Source organism: Aotus nancymaae, unplaced genomic scaffold, assembly GCF_030222135.1.
Source record: "Aotus nancymaae isolate 86718 unplaced genomic scaffold, 86718_ANA_hifiasm-v0.15.2.pri h1tg000016l, whole genome shotgun sequence".
NCBI lineage: Eukaryota > Metazoa > Chordata > Mammalia > Primates > Aotidae > Aotus > Aotus nancymaae.
The window spans coordinates 4,216,786-4,236,528 of record NW_026988428.1 but is presented as its reverse complement, the minus strand read 5'-3'; the positions used below and the strand labels follow the sequence as shown (position 1 = coordinate 4,236,528).

Genomic DNA, 19,743 nt, shown 5'->3' with positions numbered 1-19,743 from the left:
GGTGACAACTTGCAAGTACCAATTTTACTACAAGCTGTTATTATTTCGATATTATCATTTGCTTAATTTTTTTTCTTTTTCTAATTCAGTTTTTATAAGATGGCTTGCCGTTTTGACTTTGCGTCTTTGAGCCAGATTTTCCTTATATTTGTGTTTCCTCTTTATATTTCCTTCATTTGTGAGTTATTTTTCACAGCCTTTGACCATCTATCTACTAGAGATTTTAATTTTTAATATATACTTGAATGAAATTGTTTTTAGAGACATTATTATTTTGCTTTTCATACTTGACAATCCATTGGTTTTCTTATTGCTTTAGCTTTAATCCTTTTTTATAGATCTTTTAAATATTTATATTTTAAAATCTTTTACTTAATATTTTATTCACAGCTCTGATAAATATTCCATTCTTTTTGCTAGTTTTTCTATGATTTTTTATAAGTGACTTCATTCTTTTATCCACTTGGGTTTTACCATTTCATTTTGAATATTTCTAATTATTATAAAGTTAATTATGCTTTTTCAATATGTATTTTTAAAAGCTCTATTTTAACCTACAATAAGAATCTTAGGAAAAGCCCTTACCTCTGTAAGAAAAGACAAGGCAGGGCATGAAGTTCAAGTTTTATTGAGGTTTTTCACCTATCAGTTGACCTATGGGTTGAAAAGGCAAAAAAGCTTATGAGTAGGAAGCTAGTGTTTGCGGGAAAGTAGTTCAAGGCAACTTTATTCCTGCTGTTGTTTTTCTGCCTTTTGACTTTGCCCTAAGAAGAGAAATAAAAGCAAGGGAGTAATGGGGATATCTTCCAGCTGAGTAAGGATTCTAGAAAAGCCAACTAGAACTATCGTTCTTATTTACTGGCAAACTAAATGCAGAGAACAGGTCATTTGATGGAGAGAAGAATGAAGCGTGGCAGGAAGGTATCTACAGGAAGTGCAGTCATTTTGGGCCAGTACAAAGCAGAATGACTGGGAACTCACAGCAGGTTCTAAACAGTCACTAGCCTGTTAGTATAAAGCTGATCAATTCTTTCTTAGAGTTAATTACCATAAACCACATTCTTTATACTACTAAATATTGTTTCATATTTTGACTTGAGGACCTTCTGCATGAGAATGTCCTGCAGTGTTTATTAAAAGTGTCCTACCCAGACATACAAAATCTCTGGAAATCTGGTCTTGAATCTACAAAGCACCCTGAGTGATTTTTAGGCAACCAAAGTTTGAATATCAGTTCCTTAAGGCTGTAATAAAGATATCATAAAACATATAGAGATTGATGCTTGCTTAATAAACAAACCATAATAAATAACCTTTCAATGCTGCCTTGGAAACACTAGCATGTGACGAAATAGCAAAGTCTTTGATGTAATGGCAGCATGATATAACTCTAATGAAATCTGCCATTACATCAAAAAGTGAAAACCATAAAAGCAGGTATCTCATTGGTAGACCAACTGCTGTTTTAGCATTGATTAAGCATGCCTTACTTTTCTTTGCCTTATAACAGCTTTTTTTCCTCCCCCTGCCCCCGAGACAAGGTCTCACTCTGTCACCCAGGCTGGAGTGCAGTGGCGTGATCTTTGCTCACTGCAACCTCTACCTCCCCAGGCTCCGGTGATCCTCCCACCTCAGCCTCCCAAGTAGCTGGGACTACAAGCACATTCCAACATGCCTGGCCAATTTTTAAATTTTTTGTTGATACAGGGGTCTCACTGTGTTGCCCCGGTGGTCTCGAACTCCTTGGGTCAAGTGATCCTTCTGCCTTGGCCTCCCAAAGTGTTGGGATTACAGACATGAACCACTGTACCCACAGTATAATAGCTTTAACAAATGGACTGAACTTTTTTTCTTAATTTCAGTTTTCATGGCCACGTACTGTCACAGAGCGGCTACTGGATGAGATGTTTGATAGCACTGCATCCCGGTTTCTGGCTGTCTTGGAAGCTCTTTCTGATTCAAATAGGCGAATACTGCAAACTGGACCCATTGTTACAGATGAAGTGGAGATTCATGATGTTGTTTCAGAACTGTTGATGGCAGGAAAACAACTATTGATAAGTAAATAAGATGTTAAGATTTTTTTTATGATAGAATGATAGACATGAGTAACAAAAATTTTAGCATGGTAGTCCATACATAGGAAACCTATACAATTTATATTGTGTGTGTGTGTGTGTGTATGTTTTTTGGTTTGTTCGTTTTTGAGATAAGGTCTCTTGTTACCCAGGCTGGAGTACAGTGTATGATCATGGCTCACTGCAGCCTCAACCTCCTGGGCTCAAGCGATCCTCCTATCTTAGCTTCCCAAATAGCTGGGACTACAGGTGCATACCACCACGTCTACCTAATTTTTGTGTTTTGGGTAGAGACAGGGTTTCCCCATGTTTCCCAATCTGGTCTTGAACTTTTGGGCACAAGCAATCCACCCACCTCAGCCTCCCAAAGTGCTCGAATTACAGGTGTGAGCCACTATGCCCAGCCGATATAATTTATATTGATCTTGAATTCAGCAACCTTGCTAAGATCAATTGATATTTCAAATAATGTAATAGTAAATTTTGGGGGGACTTTTTAATATATACAATCATCTATGAATACTGACATTTCTTTCCAATCCTTAATCTTTTAATTTCTCCTTTCTTGCATTTCTTGATTATTGCACTGGCTAGGATCTCCAATAACATGTGGGAGGAAGTGGTGACAGCAGACTCCCTTGTCTCATTTTTTTTTCCTCAGATTTTGCCATTATTTCAGATATTTACTGAATAATTTCTGTGGGTACCCTTTTACAGACCACAGAAGTTTCTTTTAAAGAGTTTTTTGTTTTTAATCTTGAATAGTTGAATTTTAGCAAAAGCTTTCTCTGAATTTGTTGAGATTTACTGAGTCGATCAGATAACTTTCTCATTTATTTCTATTACTGTGGTTGACTATATGGATTGTTTGTCTAATTTTTTTTTTTTTTGAGACAGAGTCTCAAACTGTCTCCTGGGCTGGAGTGCAGTGGCGCTATCTTGGCTCACTGCAACCTCTGCCTCCTGGGTTCAAGCGATTTTCCTGCCTCAGCCTCCTGAGTAGCTGGAATTACAGGCACCCACTAATTTTTTGTATTTTTAGTAGAGACGGCGTTTTGACATGTTGGCCAGGCTGGTCTTGAACTCCTGACATCATGATTCGCCCACCTCAGCCTCCCAAAGTGCTGGGATTACAGGTGTGAGCCACCGTGCCCAGCCTCTAATTTTTAACCACCCTATATTTTTGGAGTAAACCTAATTCGGAAATAAGCATCAGCTTTTTGATATATTGCTTGATTTGTTTGCTAATGTTTAGTGTTTCTGCTCCCTGTTGATGGGAGAGGTTTTTCTTTCTTGTGATGTTCTTTTTAAGTTTTGCTCACAACGTCATGTTGGTCTCATAAAATGAGTTGAGAAGTATGCCCTCTTTCTCCATTATCTGTAAATGCTTGTGTCGTATTGGTGTTATTTTTTTGTAAATGTTTGGTTGAATTTTCTGGTGAAGCCGTCTGTACCTGGAGTTTTTTGTGTGAGAATATTTTAAATGATGAATCCAATTTCCTTCGTAGATATAAATTTTTTAGGTTTTCTTTCATTCTTTAAAAAAAGCCTATCACTTTGGTAAACTGTATTTTCCTTAAAATTTTTCTGTTTTATCTAACATTAATTTTTTTTTTTTGAGTCAGGATGCCCAGGCTGGAGTATAATGGCGTGATCTTGGCTCACTGCAACCTCCACCTCCCCAGTTGAAGCGATTCTTCTGCTTCAGTCTCCCAAGTAGCTGAGATTACAGGTGCAACCACCATGCCTGGCTAATTTTGTATTTTTAGTAGAGATGGGGTTTCACCATGTTGGCCAGGCTGGTCTCAAACTCCTGATCTCATGTGATCCACCTGCCTTGGCCTCCCAAAATGCTCAGATTATAGGCGTGAGCCACGGCGCCTGGCCTTAAAATTTTCATTAAGGATATATAGTAGTTCATTATGATCTTCTTAATGTGTGTAGAATTTGTATGATGTTCTCTTTTTTACTCTAATATTGGTCAGTTTGCCTTCTCTCTTATTTCATCAATTTCACCAGGGCCCCACCAATTTCATTAGTCTCTGCAAAGAAACAATATTTGACTTTGTTGATCTTCCCCATTGTATGTCTGTTTTCCATATTACTGATTTCTACTTTCATTCCTTTCTTTATTGTACTTTCTTGGGTTTGCTTTACTGATTTAAAAAACTTATTGACTTGGAAGCTTAGATCATTGATTTTTAGAATTTGTTATTATTTGCATTAAATGCATATTAAGACATTTATTTTAAATCAGCTTTAGCTCTATACCTGAAGTTTTGATATATCATATCTTCATTACTGTTTAAGAATATTTTCTAACTTGCAGTGTGATTTATTCTTTGATATATAGGTTCTGCATTAAAATATGGGGGATTTTCTAATTATCTTTTGGTTACTGATTTTTATGTTAATTATACTATGGACAAAGAGGATATTCTGTATTATTTGGAACTGTGAAAATTTGTTAAGGTAGGCTTTATGGCTTGGCAAATAACCAGCTTTGGTAAATAGTCTGTATGTACTTGAAAGACTATGTATTTTTTGTTGTTGTTAGGTGCATTGCTTTGTGTATATGTTGATTAAGTTAAGTTAGTAAATCGTGTGGTTAGATCTTCTCTATCCCTATGGATAGTTTTTGTCTCTTTGTTTTATAAATTACTCAGAGAGATGCGTTAAAAATCTGCTATGCATTTCTGCTGGTGTGGAATTGCAAGAGCATGGGATATTCCTATTTTGCTTTATCAGATACTGTTTTACAAAGTGTTTTTTTTTCAATTTGCACACCCATTAACATTTTATGAGGGTTCCATTACTCCAAATTCTCTCTGACACTTAGTATTATCTGTCTTTCTCATTTTGTCCACTTTAGTGTGAATTCAGTGGTGTTGCATTATAAACTTAAATTTCTCTGATGACTAATAAAGTTAAAAATCTTTTCATTCATTTTTTTCACCATTGGATATCCTATTTTGTGAGGTGCCTATTTTAACTTTTTGTCCTTTTCTTCTATATATTTGTAGGAATTCTTTATGTATTCTTGATATAAGTCCTTTATTGAATACATGTATTGCAAATATCTTTTCTTACTTGGCAGCTTGCCTTTTCATTCTCTTAATGATAAGTATTGAGGAACAGAAATTCTTAATTTTAATTTAGTCCAATTTTTAATATATCCTATATAGTTGATCCTTTGTGTGTCATGATTAAGAAGTCTCAGCTATCCCAATGTGGTAAATATATTTTCATATGTTTTCTCCCATAAGTTTTATTTTTTTACCCCTCACGTGAGGTCTGTAATTAGAAATTAGATCTTTTTTGTTGATATGAGGTAGAGATCAAGATTTATTTACTTTTTGTGTATATTCAGTTGACACAGCACCATTTATTGAAGATAACTTCCTTTCATTGGCTGCAGTATCCCTTAGTAATAAATTAGGTGGTTGTATCTGTGTTGTCTGTTTTTTCACTCAGCATAATTCTCTTGAGATGTATTCAGGTTGTGTGTATTAGTCACTTGGCCAGGCGCAGTGGCTCACATCTGTAACCCTAGCCCTTGGGAGGCCAAGGCAGGTGGATTTGTTGAGCCCAGGAATTCAAGACCAGTTTGGCTAACATGGCGAAGCTTTGTCTCTACTAAAAATACAAATATTAGCCTGGTGTGATGGCACATGCCTGTAGTCCCAGCTACTTGGGAGGCTGAGGCAGGAGAATCATTTGAACCCAGGAGTCAGAGGTTGCAGTGAATGGAGATCACACCACTACACTCCAGCCTGAGCCACAGAACAAGACTCTGTCTCAAAAAAAAAAGTTCATTTGTTACTGCTGAGTAGTATTTTATGGTATGAATAAACTAGTTTGTTTAACTACTTACCCTTTGAAGGACATTTGAATTGTTTCCAGTTTTGGGCTGTTAGAAATGAAGCTGCTATGAACAACTGAGTACAAGTTATTTATTTATTTATTTAAGCGTACAGTACCTGGTATTCCCAGGTTATCTCCCATCCAAGCACTAACCAGGCCTGACCCTGCTTAGCTTCCAAGATCAGACAAGATGGGGCTCGTTCAGGGAGTACAAGTTTTTAATGTGAAAGGATTTTTTGTTTTAATGAATATAAGGAAAGAAATTTAAAAGTAACATGAAAAAAATCAAAGAAAGATATAAGACTTCAAAGTATCTGCTGGATTACTAAACCCACTCCTAGATCCAGTATAATAAAATGTAAGAATGTCATAAGAAAGAGAAAATTGTAAAAGATACATCTACAAAACAACAAGATTTAAATTGACATTAAACTTCTCAACAGAAACACTATTTTCATTTCTCTGGAATAAAACGCTCAACAGTGCAATTGCTGGATCGGATATATGATAAGTTTGTATTTAGTTTTGTGAGAAACTGTCGTACTATTCTCCAGGGTGACTGTACTATCTTTCCACCAGCCATGTGTGAATGATCCAGTTTTTGAACATCCTTGACAGAATTTGGTGTATCATTACTCTCTTATTTTAGCCATTCTGATAGGTATATAGTAACATTCCACTGTGACTTTAATTTGCATTTCCCTAATGGCTAAAGGTGTTAAATAGTTTTTCATGTGTTTATTTGCTATCTGTATACTCTCTTTTTCTCTAGTGTCTTTTGTTCATTTTCTTAATTGGATTGTTAATTATTTCTCTTGAGCTTTGAGAGCTCTTTTTATGTTCTGAATACAAGCCCTGGTCATTGCTTTTTAAGACAGAAAATACCTTTATTAAGATTTTTTGCTCCTCATCATTACTTCCCATTTTTCATTGCTTCTGTCTAAATTCATTTCTTTTGCTCAAATGCAATCTAAGAATTTTGAAGTAGTTTGGCTGGATATAATAGTTTATTTACAAGTTTCTTTAAGATTTTGATGCTATTTCTTCATAGTCTTGTATAAACAGTGTTTCTGTTGAGAAGTTTAATGTCAGTTTAAATCTTGTTTTATAGATGTATCTTTTACAATTTTCTCTTTCTTATGACATTCTTACATTTTATTATACTGGATCTAGGGGTGGGTTTAGTAATCCAGCAGATAGGGGTTTGAGGTCTTATATCTTTCTTTGATTTTTTTCATGTTACTTTTAAATTTCTTTCCTTATATTCATTATTTAAAAAAACTCCTCAAGGCATTGAAGTGCCATTAGACAGATGTTAACAGGATAGATGTTCATCCTCCATGTCTTATTTATTTTATTCTTTTCATGTCTTTATTACTTTCTGTTGCCTTCTGGGAAGCTTCCTCTATCTGATTTTTCAGGTCACAAATTTGACCTTTGATTCTCTCTGTTCTGCTCTTCTGTTCATCTATTTAATTATTTGTTTCAACAATGATATACTTTTTTGTTTGTTTGTTTGAGACAGAGTTTCGCCGTGTTGCCCAGGCTGGAGTGTAGTGGCACGATCTTGTCTCACTGCAGCCTCCACCTCCTGGGTCCAAGTGATTCTCTTGCCTCAGCCTCCTGAGTAGCTGGGATTACAGGTGTGCACCATCACTCCGGACTAATATTTTGTATTTTTAGTAGAGATGGGGTTCCACTATGTTGTCCAGGCTGGTCTCAAACTCCTGACCTCAGGTGATCTGCCTGCCTTGGCCTCCCAAAGTGCTGGGATTACAGGTGTGAGCCATTACACCCAGCTGTCGACAATGATATACTTAATACTTTGAATCCACTTGGTTCTTTTTCACAGCAATTGTTCTTGCCTCATGTTTCTAATATCCTCTTTTATTTCTGAGAGAACACTTTCACTTACATTCTTGTTCATGCTGCTCCATTTTCCTGCTTCTTGTGGCAAAGGATGCTTCATTTGTGTTTTTTCTTTCAAGGTGTTTTTGCTTTTAATTTTCTTTTCCCGTGAGCTTTTCTTCTTGGAACAATCAGCTGACTTGGCTACAGTGTCCACTGGGGAGGAGGGAGGAAAGCCTAGAGTTAGCTCCTGTGCCTCTAGGTGAGTTTAGTGTGTGTGTGCACATGTGGGTGCCTGTGTGTGTGAATGCTCATCTCAATACAGGGAACCGCTGGTGCCACAGTTTGGGCTCTTCTCTTGCCAAGAAAAATTCAAGCTTTTAGATAAGAATTTCCTTGACTTCCTTCACCCAAACCCCTAAATTTACCCTCATGCATATCTGTCTTTTCCCACATTTCTCATTTAAATGGAGGGGAAGTTTCTCTTTGCGTCTTTAAGCCTAATTCCTCCAAGCGTCCAAGTGGTCCCTTTATATTGTGTCCTTTACATATATTTTTTGAGACAGGGTCTTGTTCTGTCACCCAGGCTGGAGTGCAGTGGTGTGATCATGGCTCACTGCAGCCTGGACCTCCTGAGCTCTAGTGATCCTCCCACCTCAGCCTCCTGAGTAGCTCTGACTATAGGCATGTGCCACCACACGTGGCTAATTTTTGTATTTTTTGTAGAGTCGGGGTTTCTCCATGTTGCCCAGGCTGGTCTCAAACTCTTGGGCTCAAGGGATTCACCTGCCTTGGCCTCCCAAAGTGCTGGGATTACAGATGTAAGCCACCGTGACTGGGCCTCCATGTTCTCTTTCATCTTCCTCCCTATAGGTCTTCTTCTTGGCACAGTCAGATTTATTGAAGGAATTGTCTGTTTTCACTGTTCCTAAGTATTTTCTTTCTACGTATACATCAGGCAGTCCCTAGCACTCTACTGAGAATGTTATGGACTACCTTATTGCTCCATCCAAGGGTCACTTCCAGTTACTTTTCCCCCTCCCCTTCCCCCTTCCCCTTCCTCCTTCCTCCTTTCTCCCTCTTTCCTCCCTCCCTCTCTTTTTTTCTCTTTCTTTCTTTCTTTTTCTTTCTTCCTTTTTCTTTCTCTCTCTCTCTTTCTCTCTCATTCTTTCTTTCTCTCTTTCTCTCTCTCTCTCTCTCTTTCTTTCTTTTTCTTCTTCACAGGGTCTTGTGTGCTGGACTCAAACTCCTGAGCTCAAATTATCCTCCTGCCTCAGCCTCCTGAGTAACAGGGACTACAGGTGCATGCCGATAAGCCTGGCTAGTCCTTTCCTTCTTTACTTTCTGTAGTGTATGTTACTGTTGACTACTACTTTCTCTCTAACCACTCACCTTGGCAGCCTTTACTCCCTCTGTGCTTCTCTTAAATGATGGTGTTCCTTATTCTGTGCGAGGTAGCTATACATGGCCCATGGCTGAATCTACTATTTACTGTGGATAAATAATGATGACTCCAAAAGGTATATCCCCATTTTAGATCTCTTTCCCAAGTTTCCAATCGATATCTAGGAACTATTGCTCATTCTCTGTGTTTGAGATTCCATTATCTTTCCCCTGAGTATCCTTCCCTAACTGCCCTCCTTCCCCAGATCTGTGTTGGAGCCCTTCCTATTTGTCCCCAAAGCACCACCCTGTATTTGCCCACTAAGATTTCTTGTTCACTCCACTAGAGCATAAACCCTATAAAAGCAGGGATTGTGTTTTCCTGTTTCCTGAAAGTGTCTATAGTGAATATTTAATAAATATTTATTTGAACAAATGATATTCAAAACTTTCTTCTTCCTTTTCTAGTGTCAAATACTGGTGCAGATGGAATGCTTGATTTTCCAAAAACATCTCTTCTGGAACTTGTGATAGAAAGAAAAGATGTTATTTCTGTGGATGCTGCTGTGAAGTTTATAAAATTAGCTTTTAGTTATGAGGAGTGGAGTTTATTTGAATCTTCTGCTGCACATCTTATTTATTTTCTCCAGGTACTATATGCAAAATCCTCCTGGTTTTGTTTTGTTTAAATGACATTGAATTACTTATTAACGTGTGGGATATACTTCTCCAAGAGGCAGGATGATCCAGAGTCAAAGAAAGCAGAGAAGGATTTAACTCTTCTGATTGCAGTGGAACCACTAATCAACATAAAGAGAAACAAAGGTTTGATCTTTCCTTTGGAAAACTACAGAGAAGGAGAGGCGGCTCAAATTTATTTAAAAAAAATTGCTGTTCATGGTGAGTATTTGTCTGTTCAAAAAATTAAGATAGTTTGATGAAATATGCTTTTTATAGATGAGGTGAGAGAAAGAACGTTGAAGGCAGAGGGAGCAAGAGGTACAAGGCCCTGAGACAGGAGTGTGCTTGGTGGTTGCAGGAATGGCATGGGGGCATGTGTGACTGAGTGTGGGAGGTGACAAGGTTAAAGAAGTAGCTGAGCGCTAGGTGATATGGTTCCTGGGCTTTGTAAGGATGCTAGATTATATTCTGAGTGACAGTTTTGAGTAGGAGAATGAGGTTCTACCTACCTGCTGGCTTAGTGGGATAAGAGGGAGGCCAGTAAGGCAGTGAATCAGAGGACAGAGTCATCAGTTCATGTTAGGAAGGGAAGCTTTGGTAATCTCCTCTGTCTTCCCAGCATGCAGTGTTTGCCGTTCTAGGACTTTTCAAATTCTAAATGTTACTGTGTGTAATTGAAAATCTGCAGTGTCTACTTTTTCATCAATGGGAACTATTTAATTCCAGGTTTTTAATGTTTTGCCATGTTCTTAAGGCATTGCATGGCTTATCAGTTGCAGTAAGTAATTTGTACCACGTAATGATATATATGTCTTCTAGTGATCTCTGAATCAATATTTTTATTATTTTTCAACTAGTTTTTTTTGCATTTTTAGTAGAGATGGGGTTTCACCATGTTGGCTAGGCTCGTCTCGAACTCCTAACCTCAAGTGATCTGCCTACCTCAGCCTCCCAAAGTGCTGGGATTACAGGCATGAGCCACTGTGTCCGGCCAAGATTAGTTTTCATATAGAAGTATTTAATCTGTCTTATTGACATGATATTTGCCCACCTATAATTTATGTCATTTTTGTGGCATATTTGTGTTTCTGTGCCTTTTCTATTTGAAATTTTGTGATTTCTTTGTTTCATTTTCCTCTGCTTTATGAATTTAGATACTTATTTGAAGATTTGTGGATATTCAGAGGATATTTTCCATTTGGCAGCAACCTTGTATTTCTGTGTCTGCACTGATCCTCAGGTGAAATAGCTACTTTAAATAATTTTTATTAGTGTGAAAAGAGGTTTTTGTGCCTAACTTAAGGCCAGATTTAAAATATCACAGGAATTACACTTTGCTAAAATTTTATTTTGTTTAATCATTAGAATATAGGATTAAGTTAGATTCTGACTTGTAATTAAAAAAAAATTATTGTTGTCATTTTGAGTGGTTTTTTTGGGGAAATTCTCAGGCTATATTTCTAATAATGAGGGAAATGAGGCAGTGGTTTTCAAAAAGAGTTAATATGTTTAATGACATACTGCTCTCAGTCCATGAGTACAAAGTCTTGTTATTATTGGAAGTCACTTTGCACACAATGGCCAGTATTTAGAAATGGCCCATATGAGGGTAAAACTATTATAGTATAGCAATGGTTATTAAACAAATTCCAGGGATCCTCAGAAGCCCAACTTTGTCTTCTTCTTTTTTCTTTTCTTGCTCTGTTGCCCAGGCTGGAGTGCAGTGGCATGATCTTGGCTCACTGCAACCTCTGCCTCCTGGGTTCAAGTGATTCTGCTGTCTCAGCCTCCTGAGTAGCTGGGATTACAGGTGCCTGCCACCATGCCCGGCTAAGTTTTGTATTTTTAGTAGAGATAGGGTTTCACCATGTTGATCGGGCTGGTCTTGAACTCCTGACCTTGTGGTCCACCCACCTCAGCCCCCCAAAGTGCTGGGATTACAGGTGTGAGCCACCATGCCTGGCCTGTTTTTAAAAAAATTATTTTGTTTTTAATTTTAATTTTAATTTTAAGTCCCAGGGTACATGTGCAGGACCCACAGGTTTGTTACGTAGGGAAACGTGTGCCATGGTGGTTTGCTGCACTTCCTACTCATAAGTGAGAACATGCGGTGTTTGGTTCTGTTCCTGCGTTAGTTTGCTCAGGATAATGGAGAAGCCCAACTTTGAGTAGTAGCTCCTTAATCTGTTTTTGTTAGTTTTGTATATAACATTGGGTTTCTGATGGAATTTCATTTGAAAATTTGGTTATGTTGTTATTTTTATAAAGCATGTAAACCACAATTAGAGAGCGCTATATTAACTTTTGCCCAGGTAAGTGAAACACAGTAAGGGACTTGAGAAGTTCTGCTTTATACAATTTTTGATTTCCTCTGGTTTGTCAGAATAAGTTATGACCTGTGACAGGTATTTAATTTTTGAAATAAAGGTGTTTGGCAGTAAATAAATTATAATAGTGGGAGAGCTAAACCAAAACAGCAATCAAGGCTTAAAAAGATCAGGAACTTTCTTTTATCTGTTTTTTCTTTTTTTTGAGACAGAGTCTCACTCTGTCACCCACACTGGAGTGCACTGGTGGGATCTCAGCTCACCGCAACCTCTGCCGCCCAGTTTTAAGCAATTCTTCTGCCTCAGCCTTCCGAGTAGCTGGGATTACAGGTGTGTGCCATCATACCCAGCTAATTTTTGTATTTTTTAGTAGAGACGGGATTTCATCATGTTGGACAGGCTGGTCTCAAAATCCCGACCTCAGGTGATCCACCCACCTCAGCCTCCCAAAGTGCTGGGATTACAGGTGTGTGAGCCGCCGTGCCTGGTCCTCATTTATCTGTTTTTCTAAAATAATGTATGTCTTTGTTCAATTTAATTCAATGAACATTTATTGATCTCTGTTGTATTCCCAAACATTGTAGGAAGGTGCCACATATGCAAATTAGGTCTTAGAGCAGCCTCAAAGAGCTCCAGGTTTGGTATATTTTAATCATAAACTCATTATTTTTCTAGTTTAGCTATAATGAGTAACAATTTTCTTTTGCAAAGAGGCAAGTAGCTTAGATAAGAGAAGACATACTCATTCTGGCTCATCAAATGATACCCAGTGTCAGGTTCTGTTCAGCTTTTCCCCTTTCCTTCTTGTTTCTACCCTTTCCCAATTCCTCATTGCCTCTCTAGTTACTAGTTCATCTCCCCCTACTCCAATTCCTTGTTATTATTATTATTATTGAGACAGAGTCTTGCTCTGTTGCCAAGATTGGAGTACAGTAGTGCAATTTCAAGCTCACCACAACCTCTGCCTCCCAGGTTTAAGGGATTCTTGTGCCTCAGCCTCCTAAGTAGCTGGGACCACCCCAGCTACCGCCACCATGTGCCACTATGCCTGGCTAATTTTTTTTTTTTTTTTGAGATGGAGTTTCGCTCTTGTTATCCAGCTGGGAGTGCAATGGTGCGACCTCGGCTCACCACAACCTCCACCTCCTGGGTTCAAGCAATTCTCCTGCCTCAGCCTCCTGAGTAGCTGGGACTACAGGCGCGTGCCACCATGCCCAGCTAATTTTTGTATTTTAAGTAGAGACGGAGTTTCAACATGTTGACCAGGATGGTCTTGATCTCTTGAACTCGTGATCCACCTGCCTCGGCCTCCCAAAGTGCTGGGATTATAGGCGTGAGCCACCACGCCTGGCCTAATTTTTATATTTTTAGTAGAGTTGGTGGTTTGCCATGTTGGCCAGGCTGGTCTTGAACTCCTGACCTGAGGTGACCCACCCACCTCGGCCTCCCAAAGTGTTGGGATTACAGGCTTGAGGCACCATGTCTGTCCAATTCCTTATTATTTTAATGCAATAATTTTAAAAAGAGAAAAGTATATGTAAATTTTACGGTCGGGTGGGAGTAATTGGTTTGCAATCTTCCCTAAAAATGTTTGGGACTCTTCTTTTTAGAGAGGCAGAAGAGCATAGAACATTCATTAAGAACAAGGTATCTAGGCTGTACACGGTGGCTCACACTGCAATCCCAGCACTTTGGGAGGTCGAGTTGGGTGGATCACTTGAGGCCAGGAGTTCGAGACCAGCCTGGCCAACATGGTGAAACCCTGTCTCTACTAAAAATACAAAAATGAGCTGGGCATGGTGGCGCGCCTGTAGTCCTAGCTACTTGGGAAGCTAAGGCATGAGAATCGTTTGAACCTGCTGGGATGCAGAGGTTACAGTGAGCCAAGATCATGAGCTGAGATTGTGCCACTGCACTCCCGCTAGTGAGGCCCTGTTTCAAGGGAAAAAAAAAAAAAAGGGTGAGGACTCTGGAGCTAGACTACTTAGGTTTGAGTCTCTCCCATCTGCCACTCTTTAGTCATTTCATGTTGGGGAAAATCACTTAATCTCCTTGTGTTTCAGTTTGCTCATCTGTAAAATGAGGAGGGTCATACTAGGACTCCTCTCATAGGGTCATTATGAAGACTGGGTTAGTCTTTGTAAATGTGATAGTCTTTGTAAAGCTCTTAGAGTGTTGCTCAGCACACAGTGAATGTTATATACTTGTATTTTATTATTCTTACTCATTTGCCTTCTCACTTTTGTTTTTAGGATGTTCAGCCTGATAAGGAAATTGTTGTGGACACGATAATGTTCCTATGGCAGAAATGCAAATTAGGAATTCAGCGGCTCAATATATCCAGAAATGACTATGCAAAATTCACCCAGAAAATCAGTACTAACAAAGTATTCCTTTTCCATTTCCTTTCACATGTTCTTTGCTATTGCTAATTCAAGTTGCCATACACATTTAAAATCTAATTTTCCTATTTTTCACCTGGTTAATGACTTTCATTGCATATATATATATATATATATATATATATATGATATTCTTTCTAGTGCTGAGTGACCCTTTCTTTTAATGTGCGCTCCCTGTACTCCTGTTCTAATTTTGTTTGTTGTGAAGAGTGAACAGGTGTTTCAGGGTTTTCTGTTTATTTATTTTTTGGCAGGGTCTTGCTCTGTCCTGGGTGTGGTGGCGTGATCTTGGCCCTTCCTCCCTCCCTCCCTCCCTCCTTTCCTTCCTTTTTTCTTTTGTTTTTGAGATGGAGACTCGCTCTTTCACCCAGGCTGGAGTGCAGAGGTACAATCCTGGCTCACTGCAATCTCTGCCTCCCGGGTTGAAGCGATTCCCCTGCCTCAGCCTTCAGAGTACCTGGGATTACAGGTGTGCACCACCACGCCAGCTATTTTTTTTGTATTTTTAATAGAGACGGGGTTTCACTCTGTTGGCCAGGCTAGTCTCAAACTCCTCACCTCAAGGGATCCATCTGTCTCGGCCTTTCAAAGTGCTGGGATTACAGGCGTGAGCCACCACGCCCGGCCATGAAGGACAATTTAAGGCATCTAATGTGGAGCCTGAAACACCTGCTTTTCCCCCCACTCATAAGGAGGACATTGATAGTAATCATAGCAGCTGCTTTGAAGGGACAGTGAGAACTTGGAGGATACAGATACTATTCACTTATATGTATGAATAACTGATCATAAATTTGCCATAATGGCTATAGATGTTAAGCCATTATTCTACTTAAATGAATCTACCTTATGAATTTATAGAAACAGATTGATTAATATTTTAAAAGGATTACTGAGTTTTATATTATTTATAATTAAGACATTAATAAGGAGGGGTACCCGTGTAACATTTCTATATGATTAGAAGATGGTTATTTCAAGGAAGTACACATTTTGAAAAATGTTTCTCTTCTATAGTTTCATATACTTTTAATTGATTTTGCTCGTATTTTCTCGTTTTAGTGGATTTATCTTCTGTGGCAGCTAAATGAAGTAATTCACTGCTCTAAAATGGAAGACATTGACATTGTGGTAGTGGCAGAAGTCACGTTACGGTTAAGTGAAATTTTGGAATCTTTAGGAAGCCCAGGAAAAAAATTTACAAAATCTCTAGGTAAAATATTGGCTGAAAAAGTATACCCATATATAAGTATAAATATATAGGTATAATTTCAAATACAGGATAACTTCTACTAATGGAAACTAGGCACTTCAATATTATGCTTCATCGAGGATTTATAATTAGAGATAGATAATATAATTATAATAACATAGTTTCATCAAGTAGATGTTAAGAAAAGGTGTCATGCTCTATGATTCAATGAAGGATAAAACCCTTTTTGTCTTTTCATATTCCTTTTCTTTGTTCCTAATTACCTCCTACTCCCCTTTCTTTCTTTTTCCCCTTTCTCTCCTCTTTTTTTTTTTTTTTTTGAGACAGTTTCTTTCTGTCATCCAGGCTGGAGTGCAGTGGCACAATCTTGGCTCACTGCAGCCTCCACCTCCCAGGTTCAAGTGATTCTCCTGCCTCAGCCTCCCGAGTAGCTGGGATTACAGATGCCCGCCACCACGCCTGGCTAAGTTTTATATTTTTACTAGAGATGGGGTTTCACCATGTTGGCTACACTGGTCTCAAACTCCTGACCTCAAGTGATCTGCCTGTCTCAGCCTCCCAAAGGGCTGGGATTACAGGTGTGAGCCACCACGCCTGGCCACCTCTCCCCTCTTTTATCTTCTTTTGTTTTTCCTCCCCTTCCATTTCCCATAAGAGTAAATACTTGAAGGAAGACTATGTTTTGGTCACTGTGATCTTCCTGGCACCCACCACATCGTCTGACACAGAGTAGGAGATCAGATAAGTATCTGTTGAATGGATCAGTGTCATTCTACTTTCTATCTCCTTTTTTATCTTCTATCTGCTAATTCCTTCCTCTTAAAATTCTTGCTTCATTTATTCTATTTCTCCTCTACTTGCTCTTTTTCTTCTTATCTTTATCATCTTCCTCTTTTTGCTCTCATTTCCTAGCTCCCAACTCCCCATTCTTCCTGTCTCAGCCCCTTTCTCTTCTTCATTATTCTCTTCTTCATTCGGGAGATGTCTTCTCTCAAAGGATGGCCTTCTGCTGTGACCTCCTTGTTGTTTGTTCTGCCTCTGGTTGCAGCCCTGTACTATATTTCATGAGGCGGGGGATAATGTGAAGGAGTCTATGGCGGGTGTTTACTTTGCTGTTTCACCCCTCTTACAGAGCATGTATGACATTTGGAGGACTTTGTAATAAGGTGATTGTTTACCGAGAGATTCACTAATCTGGCTCTGCCTGTCCTCGTGTGGCTTTGCAGATGGAGTTTTAGAGCCACGGTTCTCAAATTTTGATTGTTATCAGTATTTCCTGAAGGCTTGTTAAAAATGCAAGGCCCAGGCTCTGTTCTACTTTAGCTAGCCTGGACCTTTTTAGTCTTAAATAGCTTCCCAGGCGAATTTGATATGTATCAAAGTTTGACAACCATCAGTTAAAAGTCTCTGGCCATCTAACACATTCAGTGACCTCAGGCCATATTTCTGACATGTCCTGGCTTAAAATGCTTTTTTTTTTCCTTTTTAAAACTTTTATTATGAAGAGCTTTAAATATATAGAGAAAAAAAATCACCATGTATGCGTCATCCAGCATCCATAATTATCAACATCTTTTCAATCTTATTTCTTCTCTCCCTGCAACATTTCCCCCTCTCCGAGTATTTTAAAGCAGACGTGTCATTTTTCCAGCAAATACCACCCCACCATGTATATGTGTGTGTGTATCCAGCATTTTTTTTTTTTGAGACAGAATCTCACTCTGTCTTCAGGCGCCAGGCTGGAGTGCAGTGGCATGATTTTGGCTCACTGCAACCTCCGCCTCCTGGGTTCAAGCAATTCTCCTGCCTCAGCCTCCTGAGTAGCTGGGACTACAGTCACACACCACCATGCCCAGCTGATTTTTGTATTTTAGTGGAGACGGAGTTTCGCTACATTGGCCAGGATGGTCTTGATCTCTTGACCTCGTGATCCACCCACCTTGGCCTCCCAAAATGCTGGGATTACAGGCGTGAGCCACTGTGCCCAGCTCCAACTTTCTGTCTAACAGATAAGGATTTTTTTTTTTTTAAACATAAAACCACAGTGCCATTATTATTATACCTTACAAAATGGGGAATAAGTCCCATGTCCCTGATTGTATTAAAAAATATCTTTTAAAGTTGGTTTGATCCAATCAGAGTCCAAACAAGGCCCACACATTGTATTTTCTTGACATGTTTCTTAAATGTCACTAATCTCTAATGGTTTCTTTCCTTCATAGTCCCCTTTTAAGATATTTATCTTTTGAAGAAACTGAGTCACTATCCTGTGGGATTTTTCATATTCTGGATTTGACTATTTCCCTCCATGTGATGTTGGTTAACTTGCTTCTTACCTGGTAGTTAGATCTGGATGCTTACTTAGATTCTGGTGATACTTTGTTAACAAGAGTTCTTGCCAATTGTCTTATTTTTCAGCAACAATACTTCATAGGTAGTGCTGTTTACTCTCTTGCATTGAATCAGGAAGCACACAATGCCTAGTTGTCTCACTTTTTGTGCTCTAAAGATTTATCAGTGAGTTCAGGTGTTCTCAGCTTGGGTTTTTTCCTAGGCTGGTTCCCCAGAAGCAGATTCTGAGACAATGAATTGAGTGAAGTAGTTTATTTGGGACCTTATCCAGGGAAGCACAGTGGAGGAGTGGAGAAGTGAGACAGGGGAGGAAAGGAAGCTCCTTGTAAGGCACAGTAAGTTAATGAGAAGCCTGCTGTTGTGGGTTCAGGGCCTACTCCCATGAGGGACCTCTAGGAGACCATAAGAACATGTCTGAGAGAGTTGGGAGATTGGGGTAGTTATACAACTTTTATCTGTCATTGGTGGAGGACTGATGGGAGACTGGGGGTAAAAGCTAGGAGGGACTCCTAACTTTTCTCATTCCTTTTGCATTTATTATACTGATGTCTTCAATGAAGAATTTACTTCATCAACTATTTGGCTAGTCTGGTTATTTTTGAGTGTGTAATGGACATTATTATTGCTAAATATTTTGTAGAAATAATTTAGACTTTGGATGATGTTTTCTTTTTCTAGGGAAGATTTATGCTTGCTTTTACTAGATACATGAAGGCACTAATACTCTAGGATCCCATTATTCCAGTTTGAGGGATTATAATATTTTGAATCTGAAATGCTTTTTCTTTGAATATCTATTTTCAGTTTACCCTAACTTCTAGGATGCAGTCTCTTTTGCTTCTCATCCTTGGTGGGCCCTGGATACCAATCCCTGTTGCTTTTCTTTCAAGGCTATCAGAAGTATCACTCAGTTTCTCAGTTTCTTTCTCCAGAATTGACATAAACCCCAGTGGGAAAAGTAGCTCTAATGGCCTCCGTTTCCAAGATTCAGGTGTGACTCTGTGATATTATGATATATGATATACATTCAGTTGACCCTTGTACAACATGAGGGTTAGGGGCACTGACCCTAAATGCATGTTTTGGCTCCTCTAAACCTTGCTCTAATAGCCTACTGTTGACTGGGAACCTTCCCAATAACAAACCATCAATGAACACATATATTTTGTATGTTTTATATATATACATATACATATATAAAACATACATATAAAACATATATAATTACTTTTGTCCACAGTTCCTGGCTTATGACTCCCATAGTTCTTGTTATTTCCTAAGTGACTAAAACATAAGCATACCTTTTGTTAATGAATTTGGCTTTTTGTCCTTGGTTCCTGAAGTAGTTTCAGAACAGCTTTGGAGCAATAAAAGTGAGAGTCTTTTGTTGTAATGTTAGGGCACTTTAGGCCTCAGAAGCAGGCCTCAGGAAACAGAATCTCTCTCTCTCCCTCTGACCTTCTACTTTACTTCTTTCATCTGCTGCTTTTTCTCTCCAAGGATGGCCATAGAAACTGAAAATATACTCTGTCTCTCTGACATGGAGCTGATCATAAAGAAATTCTCTGACCTATCTTGTCTGATTGTAGGACATA

At 38.7% G+C, this 19,743-nt stretch overlaps 1 protein-coding gene across 2 annotated transcripts in view; it reads left to right on the top strand.

Annotated features, from left to right (window-relative positions):
* Positions 1-19,743, top strand: part of CFAP54 (cilia and flagella associated protein 54) — a 355,515-nt gene that overhangs the window by 33,490 nt on the left and 302,282 nt on the right. Inside the window, exons 9-14 of one of the 2 annotated variants that reach the window (XM_064376848.1) lie at positions 1,863-2,061; positions 9,642-9,823; positions 9,908-10,073; positions 11,009-11,094; positions 14,434-14,568; positions 15,646-15,796. In XM_064376848.1, coding sequence (XP_064232918.1) covers positions 1,863-2,061; positions 9,642-9,823; positions 9,908-10,073; positions 11,009-11,094; positions 14,434-14,568; positions 15,646-15,796 — 919 coding nt within the window. Of the gene's footprint in view, positions 1-1,862; positions 2,062-9,641; positions 9,824-9,907; positions 10,074-11,008; positions 11,095-14,433; positions 14,569-15,645; positions 15,797-19,743 lie in introns of those variants that run through there. The other variant, XM_064376847.1, reaches the window with a different exon arrangement.